The 27,535-nt window shown below is 36.7% G+C and overlaps 1 protein-coding gene across 4 annotated transcripts in view; it reads left to right on the top strand.

Moving 5' to 3' along the window:
- The window catches only part of Tmem67 (transmembrane protein 67), a 78,471-nt gene that overhangs the window by 21,150 nt on the left and 29,786 nt on the right, over window positions 1-27,535 (top strand). For all 4 annotated transcript variants that reach the window (XR_779301.3, XM_010619629.3, XM_010619627.3 and 1 more), the window contains exons 13-26: window positions 728-851; window positions 2,233-2,338; window positions 8,460-8,516; window positions 10,748-10,846; window positions 12,710-12,808; window positions 13,129-13,215; window positions 14,721-14,820; window positions 14,915-15,054; window positions 17,296-17,436; window positions 20,724-20,804; window positions 21,252-21,368; window positions 24,361-24,477; window positions 24,583-24,687; window positions 25,252-25,354. Coding sequence is in view for 3 of the 4 variants with exons in the window: in XM_010619629.3 (XP_010617931.1) it covers window positions 728-851; window positions 2,233-2,338; window positions 8,460-8,516; window positions 10,748-10,846; window positions 12,710-12,808; window positions 13,129-13,215; window positions 14,721-14,820; window positions 14,915-15,054; window positions 17,296-17,436; window positions 20,724-20,804; window positions 21,252-21,368; window positions 24,361-24,477; window positions 24,583-24,687; window positions 25,252-25,354 (1,476 nt within the window). In the remaining variant the exon portion in view is untranslated. The remainder of the gene's footprint in view (window positions 1-727; window positions 852-2,232; window positions 2,339-8,459; window positions 8,517-10,747; window positions 10,847-12,709; window positions 12,809-13,128; window positions 13,216-14,720; window positions 14,821-14,914; window positions 15,055-17,295; window positions 17,437-20,723; window positions 20,805-21,251; window positions 21,369-24,360; window positions 24,478-24,582; window positions 24,688-25,251; window positions 25,355-27,535) is intronic.

The raw sequence follows: 27,535 nt of genomic DNA, 5'->3' as shown, positions 1-27,535 counted from the left end.
ATGTCATGGTACATGCCTATAATCCCAGCACTCAGGAGGCTGAGGCAGGTGGGTTGTGTTTAGTTCAAGGACAGCCTGAGCTACATAAGTTAAGGGCCATCCTGAATTAGATAACAAGACCCTGTCTCAAAAATACCAAAAAAAGAAAAAGAAAAACAGCCGGGCATGGTGGCTCACACCTGTAATCCCAGCACTCGGGAGGCTGAGGCAGGAGGATCGCTATGAGTTTGAGACCAGCCAGGACTACATAGTGAGTTCCAGGTCAGTCTCAACTACATAGTGAGACCCTGTCTCAAAACAAAACAAAACAAACAAAAAAACCAAAAAAAAGAAAAAGAAAAACAAATCATTATGCTATTGCTAAGAGTATATTCTGAGACAGCTAGTTATGTATCTCAGTGGTAGAGCACTTGCCTGAAATGAACAAGATCCTAGTTTAATCTCCAGAACTGAAAAAAAAAAAGTATATCCTGAGAAAATTTGTAAAACTATAAATTGAGGCTTTTACTTTAAGTTGTCTTTGACTTACATTTTGGACAAATTAATTTACATGTTACCCATAGTATAAAGTCTGACTTTTCCAGGTAATTTGCATTCAGATTAATGAAAAGTTCAATCAGTCAGAAGACATTCAAGTGAGATAAAGGATATTATCAGGAAATTTCTTTGAGCATTTGCTCTTTGAAGATTTTTCTAAAATTCCATCTTTTTCTTTTTATAACAAAAGACAGTAGCTCTAGCAAGTGGCTTCTGACTCGGCGCATTTTCTTAGTGGATGCAGTAAGCGGACGGGAAAATGACTTAGGAAATCAGCCAAGAGTAATTCGAATTGCTACCCAGATATCACTGAGGTAAGCAAATATATAATTAGATGGCTAAATTAGGCTTGGAATGTTTGGGGAAAAGTTACAAAGAAAGTGCTTGCCAGTAGTTATCAGATAAAAACAGTAAGGACAACTGAGTTACAATAATGCATAAGATTTTCTTAGATATCTGTATAGGTTGGCATAGACCAGTAACAGTAAAAAGATGAGGGGGACGAGCCTGAGGAGCCAGGTTAAAATTCAAATTCTGGACCACACTCCACACATGCTGAATTATAGGGGTTGAAAGAGCAGGCGAGGTGAGAACCTGTGAGCTGAAATGGGTACTTTAGAAAGAGCCGGATAGATGATTGTTAGTAGTTTGGCCTCCTCCACTTCATTTCCTTTAATGGATATTCTAGGTTGAACCAGATTTTAGGTTGACCTGGGCTAGATACCCTGTGATCCTAACTTTAGAAAAATACCATGCAGCCCATATTTCTCTTTCTTTTCCAGCATGAGATTCCTATCTCCAAGATTTTAACTGACTTTCTACTCTTTTTTTTTTTTTTTTTTTGTACCAGGGATCGAACTTGGGACCTTGCATTTGTGAGGCAGGTGGCAGCACCAAGTTAAATCCCGGTCCTCTAATATTTTATAATGTGTACCTCAAATACACTGATAGAAATTAGTGCCTTCCTGTTATATGAATCTGGCATTTTGAAGCATCTCAGTGGACACTATATTTTTTCACTGTTATTTCATTTTGATTTTCATAATATTCTGATGAAGTAGATAGCACAGAAACTTTGTCATATAACTTGCTGAAATCTCAGTGTATTGTTTTCAGCCTTCCCTCAGTCTGATACTATAGTATCCCTAATGAAAATGAAACCAAACCTAGTCAGGCTTCACTTGTTCTTGATGAAAGCCTGCTAGCATTTTTTCCTTTGTGGACTGAGACTCTCCAGCACTAATGCATTCTTCTTGGCAAAGTGTACCATACTTCATGCCTTAGACAGTGCTAGATGTGACATCTACTTTGTTTGAGGTAATTTTCTCTTTTGAAAATGAGGATATTGCCTGCCTTTCTTTAGGCATCATGTAGCTCTGCTCTTTTGAATATTCCTTAAAGATAGTTCACAGTGCTTCGGTGATTCATTCATAAACTTTGTAGCACCTGAATCCGAACAGTTTCTCATTTGTCTCAGAGACTATACTTTCACATTAAAATTTTGACACAATGAAGATTAGCCCAAGTTGCTGCCATTAGTTTTTGTTTAACCTTCCCTAGTCCCTGTTAACTGGTCAGAACCAACCAGTTATAGAAGTCATTATGACAGTCTATATTACATTTTTTTTAAATGACAAATATTGGTCTAAGGGCCTATATATATTTGTAACTATAAATGTATTTTCTTTTAAATAGCATCCACCTTGTACCTGACACAAAAAATGGAAACATATACCCTCCCTTAATCACAATCGCCTACAGTGACATTGACGTCAAAGATCCCTACAGCCAATCTGTAAAAGTGAGTTCTTTGTTAATCAGTGAGCTTGTAAATGTAAGTAAAGCATTAATGTCATTTATATAATATTGAAAAAGTCCCACTTTCGAGTTTTAAACAAGCCTTCTCTTTATATAGTGAAGTCTTAATTAGTTTTAACTAACAGTAAGAGGTAAGTTCTCACAGATCTTGAGTGTCAAAAAATAAGGATGGATTAAGTGTTTTACTAGCGGAGTCACATCAGTTGAGCATCCCTGTTAGGGATCTCGGCTATGCTGAGATCTATCTATACTGTTTGCTCCTGTCCTTTTGGCCACTTTGCTTCTAGTCTTCTTATCTAATTTAGCCAGAAACTCAAGATTTGGAGTGGACATATTGTGCTTGCCAATGTGCTAGCCCATCAGATAGAGACATTTCAACAGGCAAAAAGAGCTTTATATAATTAGCTTTATAACTAGTGGCGCTAAAGTGAATTAGAGAATGTAGTTTGGACCTGCAGCCTCAATTCACTCCTGAACTGAAGACCTTCCACACCTAGGAGGGCATGTGTGTGGAAGAGAGAGACTTCCTGTATCCCAAAGGCAGGGCACACGTGCTTCGTTCCTTCTTGCAATCTCATCAGTCAGCGCATCCCTGCCTCGAGGAGTAAATAAGAAGAGTGATAGAGATAAAAATGAGAAGTAATCCTTCTGTGCTCTTGTTCTCCTCCAGAAACTAAGTGGCTATTTCCTTCCTTCTCTGGAAACATGAGAAGTGGGGAGAAACATCATCTCCAAGACTCACATATAGGTTTTCGTTTCTATTATTTAAAACTTGGCTGAATTTTGATGTTTCAGTTCCTGTAGCCAGAGCTTTTGGCTGCTCTGTTGTGCTGTACTTGTACTCAGCTGCTATTGGATTCAAGCTTTAATTAAGTAAGATTAGGCATACAATATAACTTTTCTCTTAAAAATTTCCTGCCCTGGGCCTGGGATGTAGCTCAGTGGTGCCCACCTGCCTGGCAAGCACAAAGTGCTAAGTTTGATCCCTGGTAATACACACACACACAAAAAAAAAATTCCCGTCTTCACTTGTATTACTCAATACCTTGCTAAAATTAGTTTCCATTGACTAAGCTTACACCATATACACTGTAATGAGAGACCAAAACCTCAGAAAATGTGCTTAAGTAACAACAAAAGCCTGCTTGGTTTAAAATATCTTGTAATTATTCACGGATAGCATAGAGTGTACTTAGGGTAATACTAAAGCACTTCTGAATCTTTCCTTTAAACTAAACATAATGCTTGTCCAAAATGTTCCAAACAAACTAATGACAAATTGAAAAATAAAAAATAGAAAAAGAGTTGAAAGAAGCGTGCAACTACTCAAAAGTCCACTTTAAATTTATTCTAATTGTGAAATGTACAGTTTTTCATAGTCTTTAAATTGCCTGTGGCAGCTATTGCAAATATTTACATCAGTTTTAAGCATCTGGCTGTGTCTCTGCTCTCTCACCCACAGAAAAATAAACTTGGCTCCTGTTTTACTGAGCAGACCAAGACTATCTGCTCTGATTCCTTCATATTAATACCTCAGGATCTCTGTGTTTTGTTACCTTCCTCATTCATTATTCCCGCTGCTAAGAAAAATTCTCTCCTCCTATCCTAGGCTTATCTTCTACTTGTACTTACATATTTACAGGACATGATCCAGTATCCTATTTCACCACAGTACCTTGTTCAGCTGCCCTCTCTTCTAGTTCCTTTCTTTTGCTTATAAACTTTCAGGTTGGATCACAAGTGCAAGCTTATCCTGAGCAAGTTAGTCCCAAAAAAAACGTTTTTTTTTTATACCAGGGATCAAACTTAGGTCCTTGCACTGTGAGGCAGGCAGTGGTGTCTCAAAATTTTAAAAAGTTAAAAAAGGATTGGGGAGGTACCTCATTGTGAAGGCCCCAAGTTCAGCAAACAAACAACTCCTTAAAATGAACTATAACAACCAACTATCCAATCAAAATTATTTTTATCTCAATTTTGAAAGCTCCTTAGTTTGGCATGAGATTTCTTTCTTTCATTCCCCAACCACTTACTTTCATCCTTTTCAGTCTGACTTGACATTTTACTCCACTAAAAATCTCTCTTATGGAGATCAGCAATGGATTCCGCATATAGTGGCATTATTTCTCTTTTAACTTGACATTTGTGCCATATCACGTTGTACTCTTGACCCCTTCCTTCCCCCTTTCTGAAATTCCCTATTCTGTGACCATGGTAAGACCTAAGTAGCTGCCTCTCCTGCCTCTCAAGGTCCTCTTTTCTTACCCTTTATTGCTTCTTCTTTCTCTTGTCACTTAAGATAGTGGCATCCCTAAAATTCTTCCCCCCCCATTGAGTTTATTCTTACATTTTATGTATACAGTACAGTTACATTCATTATTGGGATCTTGTACCTTTACATGACAGGTCTTGGTTCTCGTTTTGTCCCCACACCCCTGCCGTACCTTTAGCCCCTCCCCTCCCCATTTACAAACATTTTATTTCCATTTTTTCATTTTCTCCTATTTGTTTCCTTTCCCTTATTACCTTTCCCCTACCCTTCCCACTTTCCCTACACCTTTAGCCCTTTTCTTCCTATTTCACATTGTCAATTATCTCATTAGGATTTTATGTACTATTATAGTTTATTCATACCAGAGAAACTATTCGGTATTTACACATGTGTGATTTATTTATTTCACTTAGGAGTATATCCTCAAAATATATCCATTTTCCTATGAATGAATTTAATTTCTCATTCTTTATGGCTGAGTAGTATTCCATTTTATAGAAAAACCACTTCTTCTTTATCCAGTTTCCAACTGATGGGCAAATGGGCTGTTTCCAAGTTTTAGCTATTACAAACTGCTGCTATAAACATAGGTGTGCATATATCACTGTGATATGATTCTTTTAATTCTTTTGGAAAGATACCCAGCAGAGGGATGGCTGGGTCAAATGGAACCTCTAGTCCCAGCTCTTTAAGGTATCTGCATATTGATTTCCGTAGTGGTTGCACCAGTTTGCACTCCCACCAACAATGGAGAAGGGTTCCTTTCTCCATACAACCCTGCCAACATTTGTTATTGTTTGATTTCTTGATAGCAGCCATTCTTTGTGGGGTGAGGTGGAATGTCAGTGTTGTTTTCATCTGCACCTCTCGAATGACCAGTGATGTGGAACATTTTTTCATATATTTACTTGCTGCTTTTCCTTCTTTGTGTGAGAAATGTCTGTTCATTTCAGATGCCCATTTTTGAATCGGGTCCTTATATTTTGGGGGGCTGATTGTTTTGAGTTCTTTATATATTCTAGATAATAGCACTTTGAGGAGCAGCTGGTAAAAACTTTTTCCCACGTTGTAGGTTGTCTCTTAGTTCTGTTGATGGTTTCTTTTGCAGTGCAGAAACTTTTTAATAAGATGAGATCCCAGATGTTAATTCTTTCTGCTAGTTCCCATGCTGCTGAGGGTTTATTCATAAAGTCTTTTCCTATGCCAATGTCTTCAAGAGTTCTGCCTAACTTATCTACCAGCAAGTTTAGTGTTTCTGTTTTAATATTTAGATCTTTAATCCACTTGGATTTTAATTTAGTGCATGGTGAAAGATAAGTGTCTAGTTTTAATCTTTGGCAGGTTGAGATCCAGTTTTTCCAACACCATTTATTAAAGAGGCTATCCTTCCTCCAGTGGGGACTGTCAGCTCCTTTGTCAAAGATGAGGTAGCTGAGTGCACCTGGAGTTGTTTTTGTGTCTTCCAGTCTGTTCCACTGATCCTCAGGTCTGTTTCTTTGCCAGTACCACGCTGTTTTTATCACAGTGGCTTTGTAGTATAGTTTTAAATTGGAACTTGTTATACCCGCTGCCATGTCTCTGTTGTCTAGGATGGCTTTGGCTATTCTAGGTCTCTTCTGGTTCCAAATGAATTTTTGGATTCTTTTTTCTAGTTCTGTGAAATATAGTGTTGGAATTTCAATTGGCATTGCATTGAATCTGTGAAGCAGGTTTGGTAGTATGGCCATTTTCACTGTGTTGATTCTTCCTACCCAGGAGCAGGGGGACATCTTTCCATTTTCTTATATCCTCTTCGATCTCTTTTTTCAGAGTGCTGTAGTTTTCAGTGTAGAGGTCTTTTGCTTCTTTTGTTAGATTGATTCCTAGATACTTCATTTTTTTGGATGCTATTGTGAAAAAAATTGTTCCCCTAATTTCTCTCTCAGTGAGTCTGTTATTTGTGTATAAGAAGCCTGTTGATTTTTGGGTGTTGACCTTGTATCCAGCTACTCTGTCAAAAGTGTCAATTAAGTCTAGAAGTCTTTTGGTGGATTTTTTTGCATCTTCAATGTAGAGTATCAAATCATCTGCAAATAATGACAGTTTAACTTCTTCCTTTCCTATCTTTATTGCTTTAACTTCTTTCTCTTGTCTAATTGCTATGGCTAATGTTTCCAGAACTATATCAAAGAGGAGTGGTGATGGTGGGCATCCTTGTCTTGTTCCTGATTTTTAGCTTGAAGGTTTTCAGTTTGGGGCCATTTAATATGATGGTGGCTGTTGGTTTTTCATAGATAACCTTTATTAAGTTGATATTTCCAATTTTTGCAGGGTTTTTATCATGAATGGGTGTTGAAGTTTGTCAAATGCTTTTTCTGCATCTATCAGGAGGATCATATGTTTTTTGTCCTTGAATTTGTTAATTAGTGTATTACATTTATTAACTTACTTATGTTGAACCATCCCTGCATCCCTGGAATAAATCCGACTTAGTCAGGATGGATGATCTTCTTGATGATCCTCTGTATTCTGTTTGCTAGTATCTTATTAAGGATTTTTGCATCTATATTCATTAAGGAGATTGGCCTGTAGTTCTCTTTTTTAGTTGGGTCTTTCCCTGGTTTGGGAATCAAAGTGATACTTGCTTCCAGGAATGAATTTGGAAGTATTGCTTCCCTTTCAATTTCATTGAAAAATTTGAAGAGTAATGGCAGTAGTTCTTCTCTAAATGTCTTTTAAAATTCAGCAGTGAATCCATCAGGATCTGGGCTTTTCTTTGTTCATAAATTTTACATTTTCAATTTCACTGATTGTAATTGGGGCGTTTAAAATGTTTTTATCTTCTTTGTTCAACTTTGGTAATTCATAAGTATCTAGAAATCTGCCCATTTCTTCTGTGTTTTCCATTTTATTAGAGTACAGGTTCTCAAAGTAGGTATTGACTGTCTTCTGGATTTCTGTTGGATCTGTTGTGACTTCACCTTTTTCATTCCTAATTGCATGGATCTGAGCCTTTTCTTTCCTTTTTTTGATAAGATTAGCTAAGGGTTTATCAATTTTATTTATTCTTTCAAAAAACCAACTCTTCGATTCATTTATTTTTTTGTATCATTTTCTTAGTTTCCATTGCATTGTTTTCTGCTCTAATCTTTATAATTTCTTCTCTTGTTCGAGCTTTGGGTTTTTCTTGCTCTCATTTTTCTAGGAGTCTAAGGTTCATCTTTAGGTTATTTGAGCTTGCTGTGTTTTCCTAGTGTGGGCATTCAGTGCTATGAATTTTCCATGTAGAACTGCTTTCATTGTGTCCCATAGATTCCTGTATGTTTTATTGGCATTTACATTTATTTGTAAAAAACTATCTGATTTCTTCTTTAATTTCTTCTGTGATCCATTGATTGTTCAAAAGAGTGTTTTTCAATTTCCAGCTGTCTGTGAAGTTCCTACGGTTTCTTATGCTATTGATCTTTAGCTTATCCCAAAAATTCTTGTTCAGACTTTTGAGTAATCTGCCTTCTTCGGATATATGATTGTTTGCTAAACTCTCGGTGCGCAAGTTCAGTCACATTTGTAAGTTACCGAAACCTGTCAGAAAATGAAATAATCATTATTTCAGGTTGAATTGGTGATAATGAATTTAACTTACCTTCTAGTTAACCACTTTCTTTTCAGGTGCCTTTAAAACAGCCCAAATAATTCTCATTATCCATGTACTTGTAATAGTCAACTCTAGTTATATAGCCATATAGTTAAAATGTAGCATTCATGGTAAATCTAGCTGCTAATGTATTTCTATGATAAAAGTAGGATTGTGTTATATAATTTTAATATGGCTGATTTGTTTTCTTTTAAACATCAGATTTCTTTCTCAGTCAAATATGAAATGAATCAAGGAGAAGCATTTATCCAGACAGATGTGAGTACATTTTAACACGGGGAGGTGGGGAGACAGAGAAAGAGAGACACAGTGTGTGGGGGGCGTTTGAGGCACTGGTTATGGAACCCAGGGCTAGGGAGGTGCTCTACTGCACTGCACTCCCAACCCAACAAATTAATTAATTTTTAACTAAAAATTTGTTTCTAATGTACAAGAAAGTTGTCGAAATAGATTTGCCATATACTCTTACCTGATACTCCCTAATGTTAACATCTTATATCACCACAGTGGTCACTGTCTTTTTTCTGTTTTAGGACTGAATCCAGATTCCAGCATTTGTCTTTTATGGCCATAACACTTTTGAGTTGTTAATTATTTTGACCCTCAATTTGGATTTGTCTGACATTTTCTTGTAATTAAGTTCCTGTAGGGCCGGGGATTTAGCTCAGTGATTCTGCTGTTGTGGAAGGAATCAGTAAGTGACACACAGAGAGGCAGCAGAATGGAAGTAAAATAATAAATTTACTTATGGATAAGGGTCGATCACACATAAGCCATGCCTGGATTGACAACACGCTGGGTTACAACTCCTCCTTTTGTAGGGTTTTACAGCCTTGACTTCATTTGGGTGGTTACATTTCATTCTCACATTTCAAATCACAGTCACAGAATAATTAATCTTTTCAACCCAGACGTAACAGTTCTTTGCAGTTGGGGAGTTTACCTTTAAGATTCGCCTAGTTATCTATTCTATTCCATAGGAAGGGGGGTGTTCAGGGTCAGGGGGGCAAATGTTAGCAATGGGTTCTTTCATTTAGACACGTTTATGGTCATGTGGCTCCAGTCTCATCGGAGCTCAAGACCTTGATGTGTCCTGTTATCTCAGGGTCAGACCAAATGCCTCATTCAGCCATTAGTGTCTTTGGTGCCTATTAGTTTTGAGCTGTTAGAAACAGCAGAAGCCATTTTACATTGTAACACTTTATAGGTTCTTGCTACTTATAAAAGTTTTCCCTATCAATGCTGTAGAGGCACAGCCATTCCCAACAACTAGGCCACACACCGAGAGGTCCAACAGGAGATGTTATTCAGGAAGGCAGGTTAGGGAGAGGAGAGAGGAAAGAGAGAGAGAGAGAGGAGAGAACAAAGAAAGGAAGGTCCTTTTATTGGTTTGGGGCTGGGCTATTGCTTATTTATGAGGAGTGGGCTACTTTTAACCTATCACAGGCCAGGCTGTCTTTTATGGGTTCAGCCCTGCAGAAACTCGGGTTTAACTCCTCAGGACCGCTATGGCCTTGAGGGGAGGGAAACTCAAGATAAGAGCAAGAGGTCATTTTAAGAGCCACAAAGCACCAGGAGAATACAGCCTGTGGTGGTGGTGTCAGGTCCCTAACAACTGCCACCTGTCTCACAAGCACCAGGATTGGAGTTCGATCCCCGGTACCAAAAGAAAGAATCACCTGTCTCACAAGCACCAGGATTGGAGTTTGATCCCCGGTACCAAAAGAAAGAAAGAAAAGAAATTAAGTTCCTGTAGTTTGGGCAGAGGTATTGCAGAAATGATGCTGTGACCTTGTCAGGCCTTGTGTCAGGGGCCCTGTGACCTCACTTGTCGTACTACTGGTGCTGTTCATTTTGTCCATTTGGCTAAAATGATTTCTGCCAGACCTTCAACTCTGTTTTTTCATTTGGAATTATTAAGTATATCAGGGGAAATACTTTGAAACTATGCAAATATCTTGCTTCTCATCATGCTTTTACCCTTTCAGTTTAGTATCCACTCATGATCCTTGTCTGCAGAAAGTATTAGTATAGGATTTTTTTTTAAAGAATTTTTGAACTTTGATTTATAAATTAATTGCATAAACTACTAAACATAACACCAAGGAGTTCTTGGCTTCTATCCTTTGATTAGTATGGGATTTGCCTGCTGACATTTTTCTATTTCCCTAATTCCTTATGTATTCATGAATGGGAGATTTATTGTAAGGAAAAGTATTCCCTTGACCCATATTAATTCATTCAGTTATTAACTTAAATCATGCAAATTCACAGATGCTTATTTAGGTGATTATAATCCATTACTAGTTGGTTTTTTTTGGGGGGGGGCTTAAATTTTACTAAATTTGGCCATTAGGACGTCCCTCAGTTGGACTTCTGGGTGCTTTCAAAATGTCCCCCAATGTTTTTTGAACAATACTTACTATTTATAGTGCTTTTGAACAGTGATAAGAATAACTGTGTGAAGTGCCCTCTTTCTTGTTTTTTAGATTGCCTTGGGTGTGTTGGGCGGGCTAGCTGTTTTATCATCTCTTTTGAAGACAGCGGGGTGGAAGAGGCGCATTGGGAGTCCCATGATTGATCTACAGGTATGGTATTAGAATCTTTTAATACACATTTTTAATGTTAATTTTCTAGACAGCTAGAGGATAAATAAGATAATCGCCTTGTATTTTTCTAGGATGTAATTGGGATAGGTATTGCTGGGTCATAGGGTAAATGCACACCTCATTTTCTTCCCACAGTGCATGGATCTGCCTGCTTCCCCTCAGTGCCTCTCCTGTTTCTGATGGTTTTTGTTCTGCCAGTCTTGGTGTTCCCAACCTTTCCATGTTATGGCCATTTCAGTGGTGTATATTAACATGTCATTGTTGATTTCTTTTTCATGGTACTGCAACTTGAACCCAGGGCCTTTGTACTGAGCTATTCTGTATCCCCGGCCCTTTTGTTTATTGGTACAATCTAGGTATACAATACAATTACATTCATCATTGGGATTCTGTACCTTTACATAATAGGTCTTGATTCTCATTTTTTCCCCTTGTCCCTGCCCTCCCTTCACCCCCTCCTCCCCTCCCCATTTACAAACACTTTATTTCCATTTTTTCAGTTTCTCATATTTGTTTCCTCCCTTATTACCCAGCCCTTTTCTTTATTTTTAATTTTTAGACAGGGCCTCACAAAGGCACTAAATTGCGCTGGTTGGGCTTGAATTTGTGATCCTTCTGCTTTAGCCTCTCAGAGCACTGGGATTAGCAGCCTGCACCACCACACCCAGCTGACCTCATTTTCATTTCTTTTGTTATTATTCATACACATTTTAATCATTTTTATTTCCCCTTTTCTGTGAGCTGCCTGTTTAAATCCCTTGCCTATTTTTCCATTAAGTTTCCAGTATTTTTTTATTTGTAAAAATTTGTATTTTCTAACTATAAATCCTTTTTTTATGTTGTAATATTTTCTTTAAATATGATCTATCTATTCTTTATATTCATGTAGCCCTTTGTTTTGTTTTGTTTTGTTTTTTGGTACTAGGGATCAGACTATGTGAGGCAGACAGCTGAACCACTGACCTAAATCCTTGGCCCATGTAGCCCTTTGTTTAATGTAAACTTTGAATTATCTTAGCATCTACTAAACACCTACTGTGTACCTGTGTACCAGGCACTTTTTTTTTTTTTTTTTGGTACTGGCATTCTGCTGCCTGCTTTGAAAGCATAAGGTCCTGAATTCCATCCCCAGTACTGAAAAAAAAAAAAATGTTTTGCTTATGAAGAGCTACAAATCAACATATCTTCTATTCCAAAATCAGTGTACTAAGAAATCAGAGCAGCATGGTTAAGATTTACTGCTGTGAGAAGTCAAGAAAGGCTTTCCAGAGGAGTGAGCTTTAAACTGGTTATCTGTTCATTCCGCAGCCTTCTCTGAGGGCCAAGTATCTGAGGGCCCGCTTAGAAGTGTGAAGTGGTTAATTTGAAGTTGTTCAGAAGTAGCACCTGAGGATGAATAAAAAGTTAACTTTGGTCCATGATATGAAGGACCTGGGGGATAAAGAATTCATATTTTAACAAGGAGGAGTCCTTGTATCTTTTTAAGAAAAAGAATGACACAATACAATTTACATTTTAGAAAACCAAGGCTTGTGAAAGTATGGGGGATAGATTGGGGTTGGGCTTCCCAACTGAGATTTGGAATAGTTTCCACTTTGTTAGGTAGAAAAAGATGAGATGTCTTGAATGGAGACAGAGGCTGCTGGAATGGAATGAACAGTAAGGATCCAAACAGAAGATGTAGAAGGAGGCTCAGTGCCTTTATCCCTGGGTGATACATGGGAACAAAGAAGAAGGCTTGAGGCTTGAGAAAGTGGGTGGAGGATGCATTCTTAAAAGTGTTGGTGTTGATAAAAGTGGTAAATAGAGTCTTTAACAGCTGTTATTCTTTTTAAATTGCAGACCGTTATGAAGTTCTTGGTGTACTATGCTGGCAATCTGGCCAATGTCTTTTTTATCGTCACAATGGGAACAGGTCTTTATTGGCTTATTTTTTTCAAAGTAAGTATTTCTGAATTTAACTTAAATGTCAATATATAAATAACTGGTTAGCACTCTTTATAATAACAGGGAACTACTTTTACTTTGGAGCGTTTCTGGTCAGGAGTCCTGAGGCTGCCTGGAGGTATAGCTGTTTGTGCACAAGACCTTGGATTAGATCCCAAGTACCATGAAAAGTCTTGAGGGAAATCCTGAACCCACTGTCCCGAGTGTGCATTGACTGAGTACATCAGTATCTCCCGCTTTTACTCTGTCTTAGCTTCTAATTTGTGTTTAATAAAAGCTTTGTAGACTTTATTGACCAAGTAATTTTGTCATAGGCACAGAAGTCTGTATCTGTTTTGCTGCCAGTGCCAGCTCAAGAAGAACGCTTTGTTACTTATGTGGGATGTGCTTTTGCTCTGAAGGTAAGTTTCAGAATCAGGGACTGAACTTCAAAGGCTCACTGATAAACTAGTAAGCCTTAAAAATCAAAATGCTTTCAAAATCTTTGATGTAAAATTTACTTTGACTTTTAAGCATGAATTATTTCATTTTACCTAGGAAGTCTGTTTGTATTTGTAATAGTTCACTGAAAACAATTTTCCTTAAATAGTTTTTTTCAAGAAAGCTATAAATGTGTTTGGATTCTCATGAGTTGTAGCTAATTTGACAAAAAGTGATATTTGGTGTATAACTTTCTTCCTTAAAGTCTGATGATGCATTCACACCATGATACTCTTTGTTCATTGAGGGTAAAGGGTAACACTCCGGTTCAAGTGCTGAAATCATAGATGTTGTTTAATCCCCATAATGTATTCCCTTCCTCCTCCTCTTCCTATGGCAACCCCTCCCCAACTTCCCTGTACTGAAGCTTTTTCCTTGCCCCTGTGGCAGGAATCATCCCATTGTATTGTGATGGGTAGATGTCAGCTATTTCTAGAGCTCCTTGAGAGTGATCGCCCCATTCTTAGGTTTTTATTCTCTGCTTAATCAGTAATGCATCTACTGAGAAGAATGCTCAGTTTAAATGGACTGCTCCTGTAAATGAGAAAGTTGTGTTTCAGCAACACAATTTTGAAAACCTGAACATTCAGTACCAGAGATAAAAAAGACAGTGGAGAGCATCCTGCAATTTTACTTAAGGTTACAGTTGAAAATGTATTTTCACTTATAAAGAAATCACATGATCACAGCACCTGAGAAAAAAGTGTCAGTTAATTAGGCAAGGCTCCTATGGAGGGAAGAGGAAGGGTATCTGCATTTCTTTCATATTCCCATTTTAAAGAAAGAAAAAAAGGAAGGTGAATTTATAGATGTATGGTATCTTATAAATTTGGAGATTCCGGTTTATTTGATGAATTCCTAGTGAACCCCTAATGGTATTATGCCTTATGTGAAGTGGCTTGTTACATTTTCTTGTGATTGCAATGTGTTTCTTTCTTGGGTTTGTTTGGTTTTTTTGTTTGGTTTTTTGAGGTTTTTTTTGTACCAGGGATTGAACTTAGGACCTTGCCCTTATGAGGCAGACGGTGGCACTATTGAGCTAAATCCCTGGCCCTATAATATGTTTCTTTTTTTTTCTCATTGAGTTTATTGGTACATTTTTAGGTATACAGTACAGTTACATTCATCAGTGGTATCTTGTACCCTTACATGACGGATCTTGGTTCTCATTTTTCCCCTTACTCCTGCCTTCCCTTTACCCACTTCTCCCTTCCCTATTTACAAATACTTCATTTCCATTTTTTCATTTTCTCACATTTTTTTCTTTTCCCTTATTTCCTTTCCCCTACCCTTCCCACTTTCCCTACACCTTTAGCCCTTTTCTTCCTATTTCACATACAATGTGTTTCTTAAAGAGTTAACATTGGTTTCATAAGCAGGCTTAATGCTGGTGGTTTTCATTTGTATTATTATATGTTATTCTCAGGCTCTGCGATTTTTGCATAAACTCATATCCCAGATTACCATAGATATATTCTTTATTGATTGGGAGCGGCCTAAAGGAAAAGTTCTTAAAGCTGTTGAAGGTAATTGAAATGAACATTTGTACCAGAATTATTTTGCTACCCTGACAGAGCAGATGAGGTGGAATGCTTTTACTCATTTTCTCCCCTTGACCAGGTGAAGGCGGTGTACGGAGTGCCACTGTTCCTGTAAGCATTTGGAGAACATATTTTGTAGCAAATGAATGGAATGAGATTCAGACTGTGAGGAAAATTAATCCACTCTTTCAAGTACTTACTGTTGTCTTCTTTTTGGAGGTATACAGTGTTTGATATAATTCTGTGCAACTTACTGATGATTTGTAAATGTTAATATAATTCTAAGCTAGTTTTCATGACAGTGGAAGAGTTTTTTTTACATGTTTAAACATTATTATCAGGGCCGGGGATTTAGTTCATGGTTCTACCGCCTGCCTTGCAAGCACAAGGACCCGAGTTCAATCCCCAGTCCGAAAAATAAATAAATATTTTTAAAAAAACATTATTATCAAGACATTAAAAAGGAATGGCTTTAAAAAAAAAAATTGCAGTGGCCTTTTCCTTTCTTAAATAAATATTTTTAAAAAAACATTATTATCAAGACATTAAAAAGGAATGGCTTTAAAAAAAAATTGCAGTGGCCTTTTCCTTTCTTTTTTTTCCATAAATCAAAAAACATTTTTTAAATAAAATATTATAGTGAAATACTTAAACTTGCTACTTAGCCACTTTTAAGTGTATAATTCATTATTCATCATTGTGCATATCCCTCACCACCATCACTAAGACTCTTCATCTCGCAAAACTAAAATTCTCCTTGTTACACAATGCCATATAGTACTTCTTCCTCCTCTCCCTAGCTCCTGGCAATCACCCTCTCCTTTTCATCTCCATGAATTTGACCGCTCCAGGTGTAAAAGTAGATACTACATCACTAGTTTGTATCAGAATCACTGGTGGAACTTCTGTATTAAAAAACAAAATAAAACAACCTATGCACCTCATCCTTAGAGAGTCTGTGATTCTGTAGCGTTGAGGTGAGACTAGGTATCTATATTTTGAAAAATCCCCCTGTCCCTATAATCTGTATTCTCACCCTTCATTATAACTATAATTTTGTTTTGCTTTTTTGGTACAAGGGATCAAACTCGGGACCTTGCACTTGCGAGGCACCACTGAGCTAAATCCCTGGCCCCAGAACTACAATTTTTGTAAGATTTTTTTCAAGACCTTATTCCCGAACACCCACTTTAGACTATGTCCTGCACTAAAAGCTAGGGCTACAACTGAACAAGATGCAGTACATGTAAGAGCGAACTTGCAGTTATATCTTAGATCTTGACTGAATTGTGAAAAGAAGTGCTCTGCATTGGATAGGAGGTGGGTGCACGTAACAAAATTTCAGTACATGTAAGAGCGAACTTGCAGTTATATCTTAGATCTTGACTGAATTGTGAAAAGAAGTGTTCTGCATTGGATAGGAGGTGGGTGCACGTAACAAAATTTGAATGGGTGACAGATTTTCTCAAGAATTCCGTGTCAATAAGGTTAGATGTAAATTAACCCTTTTCTGTCTCCCTTCTATTGATCATCATCCTTTATTTTCCCCTTTCCTTTCATTTTTAAAGCTGGTAGAAGAATATGTGTTTCTATTTATAGTACTTCAAAAATTCATTTAAAATAGTGCTTTTTAAAAAATTGACAAGTAAAAATTGTAGCATGTTTATAGTATGAACATATTATTAATGCACGTATACACTGTAGAATGGTTAAATCAAACTACTTAACATATCTATTCCCTCACATTTTTCAAGGGTTTTTGGTGATAGTGTTTTTAAGAATTTCTGATATGATTTAAAAAGATGTTATGTGAAAAGGAAGTTTAATAGTCAACTAAGTTTATGAAACACTAGATTCAATAAAATCATGTAGAAACCTTACTGAAAACTTCTCATAGCCTTTATTCTACAAGAGTCAGAGTCATGTAGGTGAATATGATTATACAGACCAAATTTATTTAACCGTAAGTTATGTTCTTCGGAAGATAATTTTGAATATATTCTTCTAAAGTATAGAAAGTATTTAGTAGAGTACATGACACATGTTAAATACTCATTAACTGCTGGTTGTTAGTTTATTAGTAGTTTACTGAAAAAAGTTTTATACAGGGATCTAACTCAGGTCTTTGCGCTTATGAGGCAGGTGGCAGCACCACTGAGCTAAATCCCCAGCCCTAAAGTTTTATTCTTTTAATGGAAATGTTTGCGTTTTGTCAGTGTAAAGATAAAAGGATTATATTTGGCCTTTAATCATACTGAGGAAAAAAAAACAGATGTCCTAACTAAATATTTTTAATGGCTACTTCCTAATTAAAATACTAGATAATTATTTTTATCTAGATTTTCTACTGTTTTCAAATTTAGTTTTTTTAAGGTGAGAAGTAGATAAGTATTCCATTTGCAGTGTTGAAATGTTTTCTTTATCCATGTTTGTTTAAGTGATTTTTCCTTTTTACTTCAGATTGTGGGATTCAAGAACTTAGCCTTGATGGACTCATCCTCAAGTCTTTCTAGAAGCCCATCTAGCTACATACCTCCTTATAGCCGCATACTGAGGTATGCTGTGTCTACTACTCTTTGGTTGGTCATTGGAGTTGTACAGGCAAGTAGAGATTATACTTTTAAGTAATATTGCCTCTCTGTAACTACTTAAATACCAATTACCTTCAAACATTGACTTCATAGCAAAAAGATGACAAGAACAATACTAATAATAGCTAATTTCTATATTGTATTATAATCTAGGCACTGTGTTAATCAGTTAATTACACATATTAACTATTAATCTTTACCTAATTAGCCCTTGGAAATAGTTCTCTTAGCATCCTTGTTCATAGGCAAGGTAACTTGAGGCACAGGAAGATGAAATAATTGCCAGCTGGAGAACTGGAATTTGAACCCAGGCAGCTTGATTTCAGAGTTCTCATTCTTGTCATTAGTGTTCTGTGAAGGGTCTTTGAGACTCTACAACTTCAGAGTCACAGGACAGATCCCTTATCTGGTTTAAAAATAACTACAGTGACTGCCATGCTAAGCATTTTCTTTTCCTTTGCAACAGAGCTTATTGTTTACCTGTATTTACATATCATTAATCTCACTCAAATTGCTAGTACCTCTTGGGGAGTTTTCTCTGAACTGTGAATTAAATGGCCAGAACTAAATGCCAGTCAGTCCTTTCTGCCTCAGAGTCTTATGGCTCTGGCACAAGTTCTTTTCTATGTTTATTTTTCTTAAAGTTGAAAAAGTAGTAGGGAAAAAAGCATTTTAACTCTATCTGCACTCCCTTCTCTTGCTTTCAGATACTCCTATAAACATAAAGAGCTTTTTTTGTTTGATTAAGAATTCCTTGGGTCACAAGGGCAAGGTCCCAAGTTTGATCCTGGTACAAAAAAAAAATCCTTTAACTGTTACAATCAGCAAAGAAGATGGAACCCCTAGAAAGACTAGGTTTAACGTCTTATTCCCTGGCTAGTATCACCCCAAACCGCCTGTTTTTAAAGATCTTTTAGGATTAAAAGATCTCCCTCACCCCAACATTAAAGTTCTTTTAAGAGAGCTGCTGCTTCTTTTTTTTTCAAACATTAGCAAACTTTAAAAGGTAGGAAAAAATAGACCCTATAGAGCGAGGCTGGGCCAAGTGAAAGTAGGAAAAGAAGTGCACCTTGCAGCATGAGGCTGGGCACCATGCTAGAGGGAACACAGTGGCCAAGAGCTTAATCCTATACATCCAGATGGCATTTTATAACCTGAGAATTGACTTTGTAAGCTTACCTTTATTATAAATTGATGACATTTGTCCAAAATTGAAATTACAGGGATAGCGCTCATGAGGGAGAGTCAACACCCAGAAAAGGAGGACAAAGAGAAATTAGATTAGATGAGATCAAGAGTATGGGGTTTGATGTTTATCAGCAGTGTAATAGCAAGGAAATGTTTTCTGCCTATACCAGCATGTTTTGTGACTATACCACATTCGTCTGACTGTAGAGAATTTAAAGGAACACCATTGGAGGTTTGTCATATTTGGTAAAATATAACAAAACAAAACAAAATAGATATGAGAGGCTGAGATAAAGAGAACTTCATCTCACCCAAGAAGAAAAAGAGCAGAGGTCAGCAGTTCAGGACAGTGATGGCTCAGTGGTGTCATCAGGCCCAGGAGGCTGCTGTTCGGCTCAGCTGCAGGAGAATTCCCTCTGCCAGATCACCTTATCGTCCATAAGGGCTGATGCAGGACTGAGTCGGGGGAGACTAGCTCTCCGTCCTGTGTCTGAGTCTTTCAGAAAGGCCATTACACACCTCCTGGGCCAGGATTGTATCATGGTGGATGCCACCATCGAATGTCACTCTTTGCTTCTTTGCTAACATGCCAGGCAGGCATTTCTCTCCATGGCAGTGTTCTAAGAGCATCAGTGTTTATTCCTCAAGTGTCGAGTTCCTTTTATGACTTGTTCTGTTTTTTAAAAATGTGTCTGAACTCTTCTAGATTTTGGTAGTCAGCTAGGCTTCATTTTTCACTCCTTTCATTTCCCTAAACCCAGCATCTTCAACTTTTGTGTGGTATCATTTAACTTTTAAACGTTGCTGCTGTTTTTCTTGTTCTTCAGAGGGGTTTAGAAATATGCATGCAAAGTGTTTGGGATAGCCAGGTTTGGTGGCCTAACCTAGTAGGCCTAGCACTTGGGAGACTGAGGCAGGAGGATTGCAAGTTTGAGGTAGGCCCAGGGTGTATAGTGAATTCAAGATCAGCCTGGTTTACAGTAGAGAGACCCTGACTCAAAGATAATAGTGATAATCATCATCATCATTTTCATCAACTTTTGCATATTCACTTATTTATTCATTCCCATATATGACTGCATGTCCTAGACTGGACACTGTGTGGAGTGCATGGATGTGTTATAATAAGAACTAGACAAATGCCTTGAAGAGCCTCACCAGGGACCTGAGCTACTCAACAGGTCAACAGAAGCATGGCAAGTGGAGTCTGGGAATAGGGGACAGTGGTTAGGAAATGTTATCTTTCTCTGAAACATATCTAAAAAGGTATACAATGTGAAACTTTTTATTTATAAAATTTCCCACTGGGCCTGGTGGTGCACACCTGTAATTCTAGCACTCTGGGAGGCTGAAGCAGGAGAAATGCAATTTGCAGCCCACCCACGGAAACTTAGCAACTTAGCAAGACCCTATCTCAAAATAAAAGGGAATTGTAGTTCAGTACAAAGGCCCTGGTGCCAATCCCCAGAGCTAAGGGAAAACATTTTTTTCTTTCTAGTACTGTTATTAAATCTAACACTTGAAACCATTCCATTTGAACACTTAACGTAATTCCAGTAGTCAAAGTAGAAAACTAGACATTTTTATTTGCTATTCTGTCAGATTATTTGAAAAACAGAAGTTTTCTGAAGTCTTTGGGTATTTAGAAGATGAGCGTCCTTCCAAAACTAAACAAAAATCTGGCCATTAATGCATTAGTTTATCCTAAATTTCAAGAAGACCTTTTCTTTCTTCTCATATGTTTGTCTTACCTTGTTTTAGTGACACAGAAAAGTATTTAAAGTTCAAAATGGGCTGGGCTTTGTAGCACACAACTGTAATCCCAGCACTCAGGATGCTGAGGCGAGAGGTTTGAAGCTGCATAGCAAGACCCTGTCTTGAAAACATAAAAATAAAAATGGGCTGTAAATGACTTAATACAGTTCCAAAATCCTCCTTCCTTTGGTGGTAGAGTCAGAAATAACAAGTAGGATTCTATCCCATAGGAACCATTAGAGGCCACTACATTCTTGATTGGAGCTTCTTTTTTCTTAAAATACTACAGAGTGGCTATAAAAGAAAATTAAAATTTTATAAGCTAATAAGCATGAACTGGCTTTGATGTTTCAGATCGTGTTCTTTGCTGGCTTTTATGAGCGATTCGTAGAGGATAAAATTCGACAGTTTGTTGATTTATGCTCAGTGAGTAATGTAAGTACTTCTTGACTTTTTCTGGCAATCGTTACTTTTCCCCTTTTAAAAGTCACCCGTACATGAAGAGAAGCTTTAAAAGTGATTTGGTATGATTGGATTTTTAGCCTTAATTGTCCACTGGCTATTAAGTCCAAAGATAGTTATAATGAGTAACAAGTTAATAGTTAACTGCCTAAGTTCGTTTTTTGTTTGTAATATTTTATTATGAATTGTTTATGTTGCCAAATCATTCATCCTGTGGTCCTTGACAAATTTTTATATTTCAGAATTCCTTTCTTGGGAAGTGTTTTTAATATCCTGTCCATTTACTTTTAAAAATTATCCTTTTATATATGTCCAAGAATTCAATCCCATTCTTTTGGAAGAAAGAAAAAATTTTAAGAAAAACTTAATTTGTTATTTTGTAGATGAGTTGCTAATTGTTCCTTTTCTTTTTTTAAATAGATATCAGTGTTTTTGCTATCCTACAAATGTTTTGGATATTACATTCATGGCAGATCAATACATGGGTATGCGGATACTAATATGGAAGAAATGAATATGAATCTTAAAAGAGAAGCGGTATGAATGTATTTTATATCTTTTGGTTTTTAGGTTGGGAGATGAATTTTATTATTTTAGGATTTATGATGCTTTTAAAAATAACCCTTGTGGATCATTTTGGAAGGTTGTTAGGATACCAGTTTATACCCTGGACATAGGTAAAGAGAATCTAATTTTATCCTGCATATATTATGAACTATATTTCAGAGTAAACAGATGACACATGAGGGAAAGTTCTTCCTTAAAGAAGATATAGAGGGATTTTAAGTTAGAAAAATTACCATGATTAATAAATATAGGCTGCCATCATCAGTGGATGCTAAAACAAGTGAAAATGATGGGAACTTTATGATGAGGGATCAGACTGAAGTGAAGGTGAGGAGAAGGACAGTATAACATCATCAATGATGGTAGTGGAAGAAAAACTACATAGTAAGAGAGATTAGGAAACAAAATAATCAAAAGCACTGTGTGGGGGCCGGGGATTTAGCTCAGTGGTTCCAGCACCCGCCTCATGAGCACAAGAACCCAAGTTCAATCCCCAGTACCATGTGGACTTTGGATCCTGATTCAGACAGACCAACGATAACAAAAATGTTTGGAAGAATTCTAGAGATTCAAAAGTAACATATTAAAGAATGAATGAGTTTATTAGATACTATAATGGCATGGTAGTTTTTGTTTGCTTGAGACAAGCTCTTGATATGTAGTTCAGGCTGGCCTCGAACTCGAGGCGTTCCTCCCACCTCAGCTTCCCTAGTGCTGGGATTACAGGTATGCATCACCAAGCCCAACTTGATAGTCACTTTTTAAGTCTTTATTAGTTATAGATACAGAAGCATCTACAGATGAAATGACATGGTCTCTAGAGTCTTTTAAAATAAAAAAGTTGAGAGAATAGACGAAAAGAAATTGGTAAAATGTTTGTAATTCTGCAGCCTAGTGATGAGTTGGTTTACCACTCTACTGTATACATTTGAGAACTTCCATATATAAAAATTTTAAAAGAACCAGATACACTGAGAAGGAAAAAGCAAGAATATTTAGTGATTAAGGGCCATACCTGTGACCCAAAAAGATTTGATGCATGATAATGACATTTCAGAGAATTTGTTTAATACACTGAGCAGGATCACTTGGTTAACTATTAGAAATCATGCTGTTTAACAGTTAAATGCAAAAAATTAAATCAGAATCACCTAGAAAAGAATTATTTTCTTTTGAGGAATGGCATTAAAAGCATAAAAAAGTAGAAAGCATCAAAAAGGGAAAATTAATTGATATTACTTTATTAATATATTTATATATCAAACTGATAAAAATGGCAAATTAGGGTAAATGCTCATAACAAAAATGACAGATCTATTAATAACAAAATTGAAAATTATACAAGGTAGTAAGAAAACACTAAATTTAAATATCAGTGGAAAAATGACAAAGTTTTAAAAAAAACAGTGAAAAAGAAAGTAATAAACCTCTAAAAAATTGTAGCTCATAAACAGCTGAATCTAAAATGCCTCTTCAAACTAGCAAAGTTTTAAAAAGAGCTAATATTTAATAGCATCAAGGACACAATGAAATGGGCACCCACAGATGTCAGGATAAATTTTTACAAATTTCTTCTGGAAATTGCTTCTGGAAAGCACTTAGTATATACCAAGAGCTTTTTAGGAGTGTATAATTTTTGGCTACTTTTATTAATTTAACTCAAGGAAAAGTTAGCAATATGATCAGCTGATTAGATTCAGGATCTTTATCACACAGGTCATTGATATGAGATAAATTAAAAAATTGCAAAATATGAATTAAATTGATTTGCCTTTAGAGTAAAATCTTAAGTAGGTATTAAAATCGTGTTTTACAGACCATGTAATTATCTGGGGGAGTTGCTCTGGGTAGGAAAAATCAGTGTGACCCCAGTTCTATGCTGTATATATAGGCCAGGTGGTGGAGCAGGTCAAAATGGTAGGTGCTTGTGGTTGTCAAGGTAACTCTTACTGAGGAGACCTGAGGTGAGCACCTGTTCAGTCAGGCATCTCTGCTTTCCAATTGAAAAATGTTCAGAAGAGAAAGCAAAAGCAAATTTTACAATTGTAAAAGTATTAATTCTAAGACTGGACTTTCTGGCATTCATTTAAGAGTGACAATATTGGGCTGTGGATTTAGCTTGCAACGATGAGCACCTGTTCAGTCAGGCATCTCTGCTTTCCAATTGAAAAATGTTCAGAAGAGAAAGCAAAACAAATTTTACAATTGTAAAAGTATTAATTCTAAGACTGAACTTTCTGGCATTCATTTAAGAGTGACAATATTGGGCTGTGGATTTAGCTTGCAAGGACCTGAGTTCGATCCCCTGTACTTAAAAAAAAAGAGTGGCAATATTAATCATAAAGCAAGCTAAAAAGTTCAGTATACAGTGAACTTTTTTTTTATGGTGCTTGGGATAGAACCCAGGGTCTTCACAGTAAGCTGTATCCCAGCCACTTTTTAATTTTTTCTTTTGACAAAGGCTCACTGAGTTGCCCAGGTTAGGCATCAAATTGTGCTTCTCCTGCCTCGGCCTCCCAAGGCACTAGGATTACAGGCATGTATTGCCATGCTTGGCTTTTAGTACTTTTTCTTTTCCTAAATATGGCAAAGTAAAGGAGATGATATGAAGACCAAGGGGGAAATATGAATTCAAATAAAGTAGAAATTAGTAAAATCCACAGAGGAACAGGACCCTTGGGTATCATGTTATAATCTGTGTCTCAAATACAATTCAGTAAATTTCTCTAGGCTTCTGAATCTTGTAACGTGTGATACTAACTAAAAGAAAAATGTTATGTTTTCCTGTGTTTGGGATTTTTTTTGTTTTTGTTTTTTTTTGGTACTGGGGATCGAACTTAGGACTTTGCGCTTGTGAGGCAGGCAGCAGAACCACTGAGCTAAATCCTCGGCTTATGTTTTCCTTTTGAGATAGGCAGTTTTTCAAAACTTCAATCTTAATTTAAACACTTTAATTTTTCAGGAAAATTTGTGTAGCCAAAGAGGTTTGGTACCCAACACAGATGGTCAGACTTTTCAGATTGCAATTTCCAGCCAGATGAGACAGCATTATGACAGGATTCATGAGACGCTCACAAGGGTTTGTATGAAGTACAGTTCAGGGGGACTTTGCCAGTGTTTAACATTATTTAAATGCCAAGAACACAAACGTGTTGTATTGATTCACTTATCTTTTTTATATTAGAAAAATGGCCCTGCTAGACTATTGAGTTCATCTGCAAGTACTTTTGAACAGAGTATAAAAGCATATCATGCGATGAATAAATTTCTTGGTTCTTTCATCGATCATGTACGTATAGCAACATTTATATTTAACCCAGGGTCAAACACAGTTTTTAAAAAGAGATGGAAGTGTCAGTTTAATATTTATTCACCCAAGTCAATGGACTGCTCCCGTTCCCTTTTGTCTGTCAGATTTAATGCTTAGAAATGGTAGTTTTGGAAAGGTCTTTGTAGATATTAACAAATATGTTTTAGGATAAAGTAAGGTTATGTCCAAGAAAAATGAGATTTTTATGTGTCTCTTAAGAAATGATGATTCCTTTGAAATGTGTCTGTACTAGAATTTTGTTAGCAAAATATTACTGTATTGCTCACTATTGAAATTCTTATGATTATATTCCTGAAAAGTATGTTATAAATTAGTTTTTAGTATATCTAGCCCTAAATCCTATTGGCATTTAAAATTTAAAACATTCATAATGAAAATTTTGTTATAAATCATAATATAGTAAACTTATTGTGCAGATTTTCCTTGTGTTCTATTTATTTTTCATTGTCCCTTCTTCTGACTTTTGCATTATTTGGAAAGCATTTGTTTTGCTATTTTTATATGACTGTCTTTTTATGTTAGGTTCATAAGGAAATGGATTACATTATAAAAGATAAATTGCTTCTTGAAAGAATTCTTGGGATGGAATTCATGGAACCAATGGAAAAAAGCATCTTTTACAATGGTATATTTCAAATCTCTTTGCTGAATTTTATTATTATTTTCAAAGTTTTGGGGAAAAAGTACTTACAACTGATTTTTCCTTTTTAAAAATAATTTTTGTATAAAACAAAGGAACTATAATGAACTCAATCTCAGAACTGTAATAGTTTTGTTTTATTTTATTATGTTGTGCAGCAAAAACCAAATATATAAAAGATTCTAGAAGAAAGTAAAAAGCTGAATTTCAGAATCAACAGTACACATCGAAGAGAATAAAATAAATTTTTATTGGAATATTAATGTAGTGCCAAACTCAGGAAACATTTAAAGAATAACAAGTGATTAATCTTTGACACTGATTTTTTATCTTGTCCAAGTTCTTCAAAGTCACTGATATTTTGACAGAAATAGTGAGTAGAGTAGGTTGTTTAATCATTAAAAAGGTAACATCAGTGTCACTTGCAGTGTGATGATAACCTGTTGCAGGGATGGTAAGGATGAAAATGGCATAACCAGCGTCCTGGCACAGATACCATTTACCCACGTGCGTTACCTGCCAGCTGTTGACCAGCGGTCCCTCCCTTGCTCTCATGTTAGGTGGATGACGGAAGATAAGGCAGGCGAGTGAATAAGCAGCATGCAGGGATAGAAGTCTGTGCCAGCACAAGTAACACCAGGGACAGAAGGACACCAAAAACCTGCCAAAAGGTGACGTGGCAAAATTGGAACAGGGTACTTAAAAATAAGTACCTCCTTGCCAAACAAGAGGGTTAAGGGAAGAAAGAGAGGCAAACACATTGATGCAGAAAATGAACAGAGATTCAGAAACTGCACCGAGTGCATTCTGTGTTGACGTAGGGTTCGCAGGGTTTGGACAGTGAGGGAGAGAGCCTGAAAGGCGAAGGGCACAGCACCATATCCCACAGGCCTTGTCTGACACAGGAAGTTCAGTTTGCCTTCTTCTGTAGACCTGGCATTTCCAAAAATATGTATTTTTAAAAGTTTTGCCCTATCAGATATGTATAAGTTAATCCGTGAAGGTGTGAGAAGAGAATAACTATCATTCTGTATCAAATACACGATATAAAGAATAATGATTAATAAAGTATATCTACCATGGGAGCGTATCTCAGCATTTCATTCTGATAGAGATACATGGTCAAAACATTTTGAAAGCCACTGCTGCTGAACATGAATATCATTGTGTTATGCTAAGTAGATCTGATTTATAAATTGGATCAATTACTCTGGCAGTATGTTACAGATTGAGTTACAGAGATGAATTTATTCATTAAAGATAAAGCTTTCAGAATCTTCTGGTCTTGTATTCAGAACCTGAGTACCATTTACTAGTTTTGTGCACTCAAGGAAATGGCTTAACCTTTCTGAATTTTAATACCTTTTTCCTAAAATTAGGTCTAACCATCTAAAAGTTTTGTGGGATTAACCATATAGAACCTAGAAGAGTGACAGTGAACCTTATAGAAACAGAGGCCCAAAATGCAGCCCAGAACCCACTTATTTATTGTAAAGTGCCAACACTGCAATTAAACTTGGATTTTGAGGTTTTAGTTTAGAAAAAAGCAGCGCACACATTAACATTTTCTGTCTTAAAAGAAAAACACATAACACCCATGCTATAGGTTCACCACCACTGACCAGACCATTACATGACATGGGTAGGCGCCCAGAGAGATGTTTCTATTTCTAGCAACAGTCATCTTCATTGTACCTTCTTCCCTCATTTTTATCCTTCCTCTTCATTTTGCTTTGTTGTCCCTTCCCCTATCATCCTTCCTCCTCCTGTCTTCTGTCCGTCTTCATCTTCATCAGGAAATGATGAGAGTATGAGCTAAAGCAGCAGGAATGGGGACAAGGAAGAAAGAACTGCCAAAGATGTTAAGGGAAAAAAGAATAGACAAAACCAGGCACGGTGTATGCCTGCGATACAGCCTGCTTGGGAAGATACAGGTTTGAGGCCAGCAGGGACACATTAGTGATACCTCTGTCTCAAACAAAAAGGAGTACACAAAAATTATTTCAAGAGTTTTTCTCTGTGACTAAGTGGTCGTGCTGGTGCTGTTCTCTAAGTCAAAGAATGCAGAGGGAGGAAGAGGTTTTGATGGAAAAAGAATGAGGTCAGTTTGACTGTGTTGTGTCTTGAGATACTTTCGGGACTTTTAGGAAGTGATATCTAGTAAGG

The sequence above is a fragment of the Fukomys damarensis genome, unplaced genomic scaffold (assembly GCF_012274545.1).
Source record: "Fukomys damarensis isolate Sample0158 unplaced genomic scaffold, DMR_v1.0_HiC HiC_scaffold_5, whole genome shotgun sequence".
In the NCBI taxonomy this organism is placed as follows: domain Eukaryota; kingdom Metazoa; phylum Chordata; class Mammalia; order Rodentia; family Bathyergidae; genus Fukomys; species Fukomys damarensis.
The sequence above is the reverse complement of the archived record's forward strand: the minus strand, read 5'-3'. Positions and strand labels throughout refer to the sequence as shown.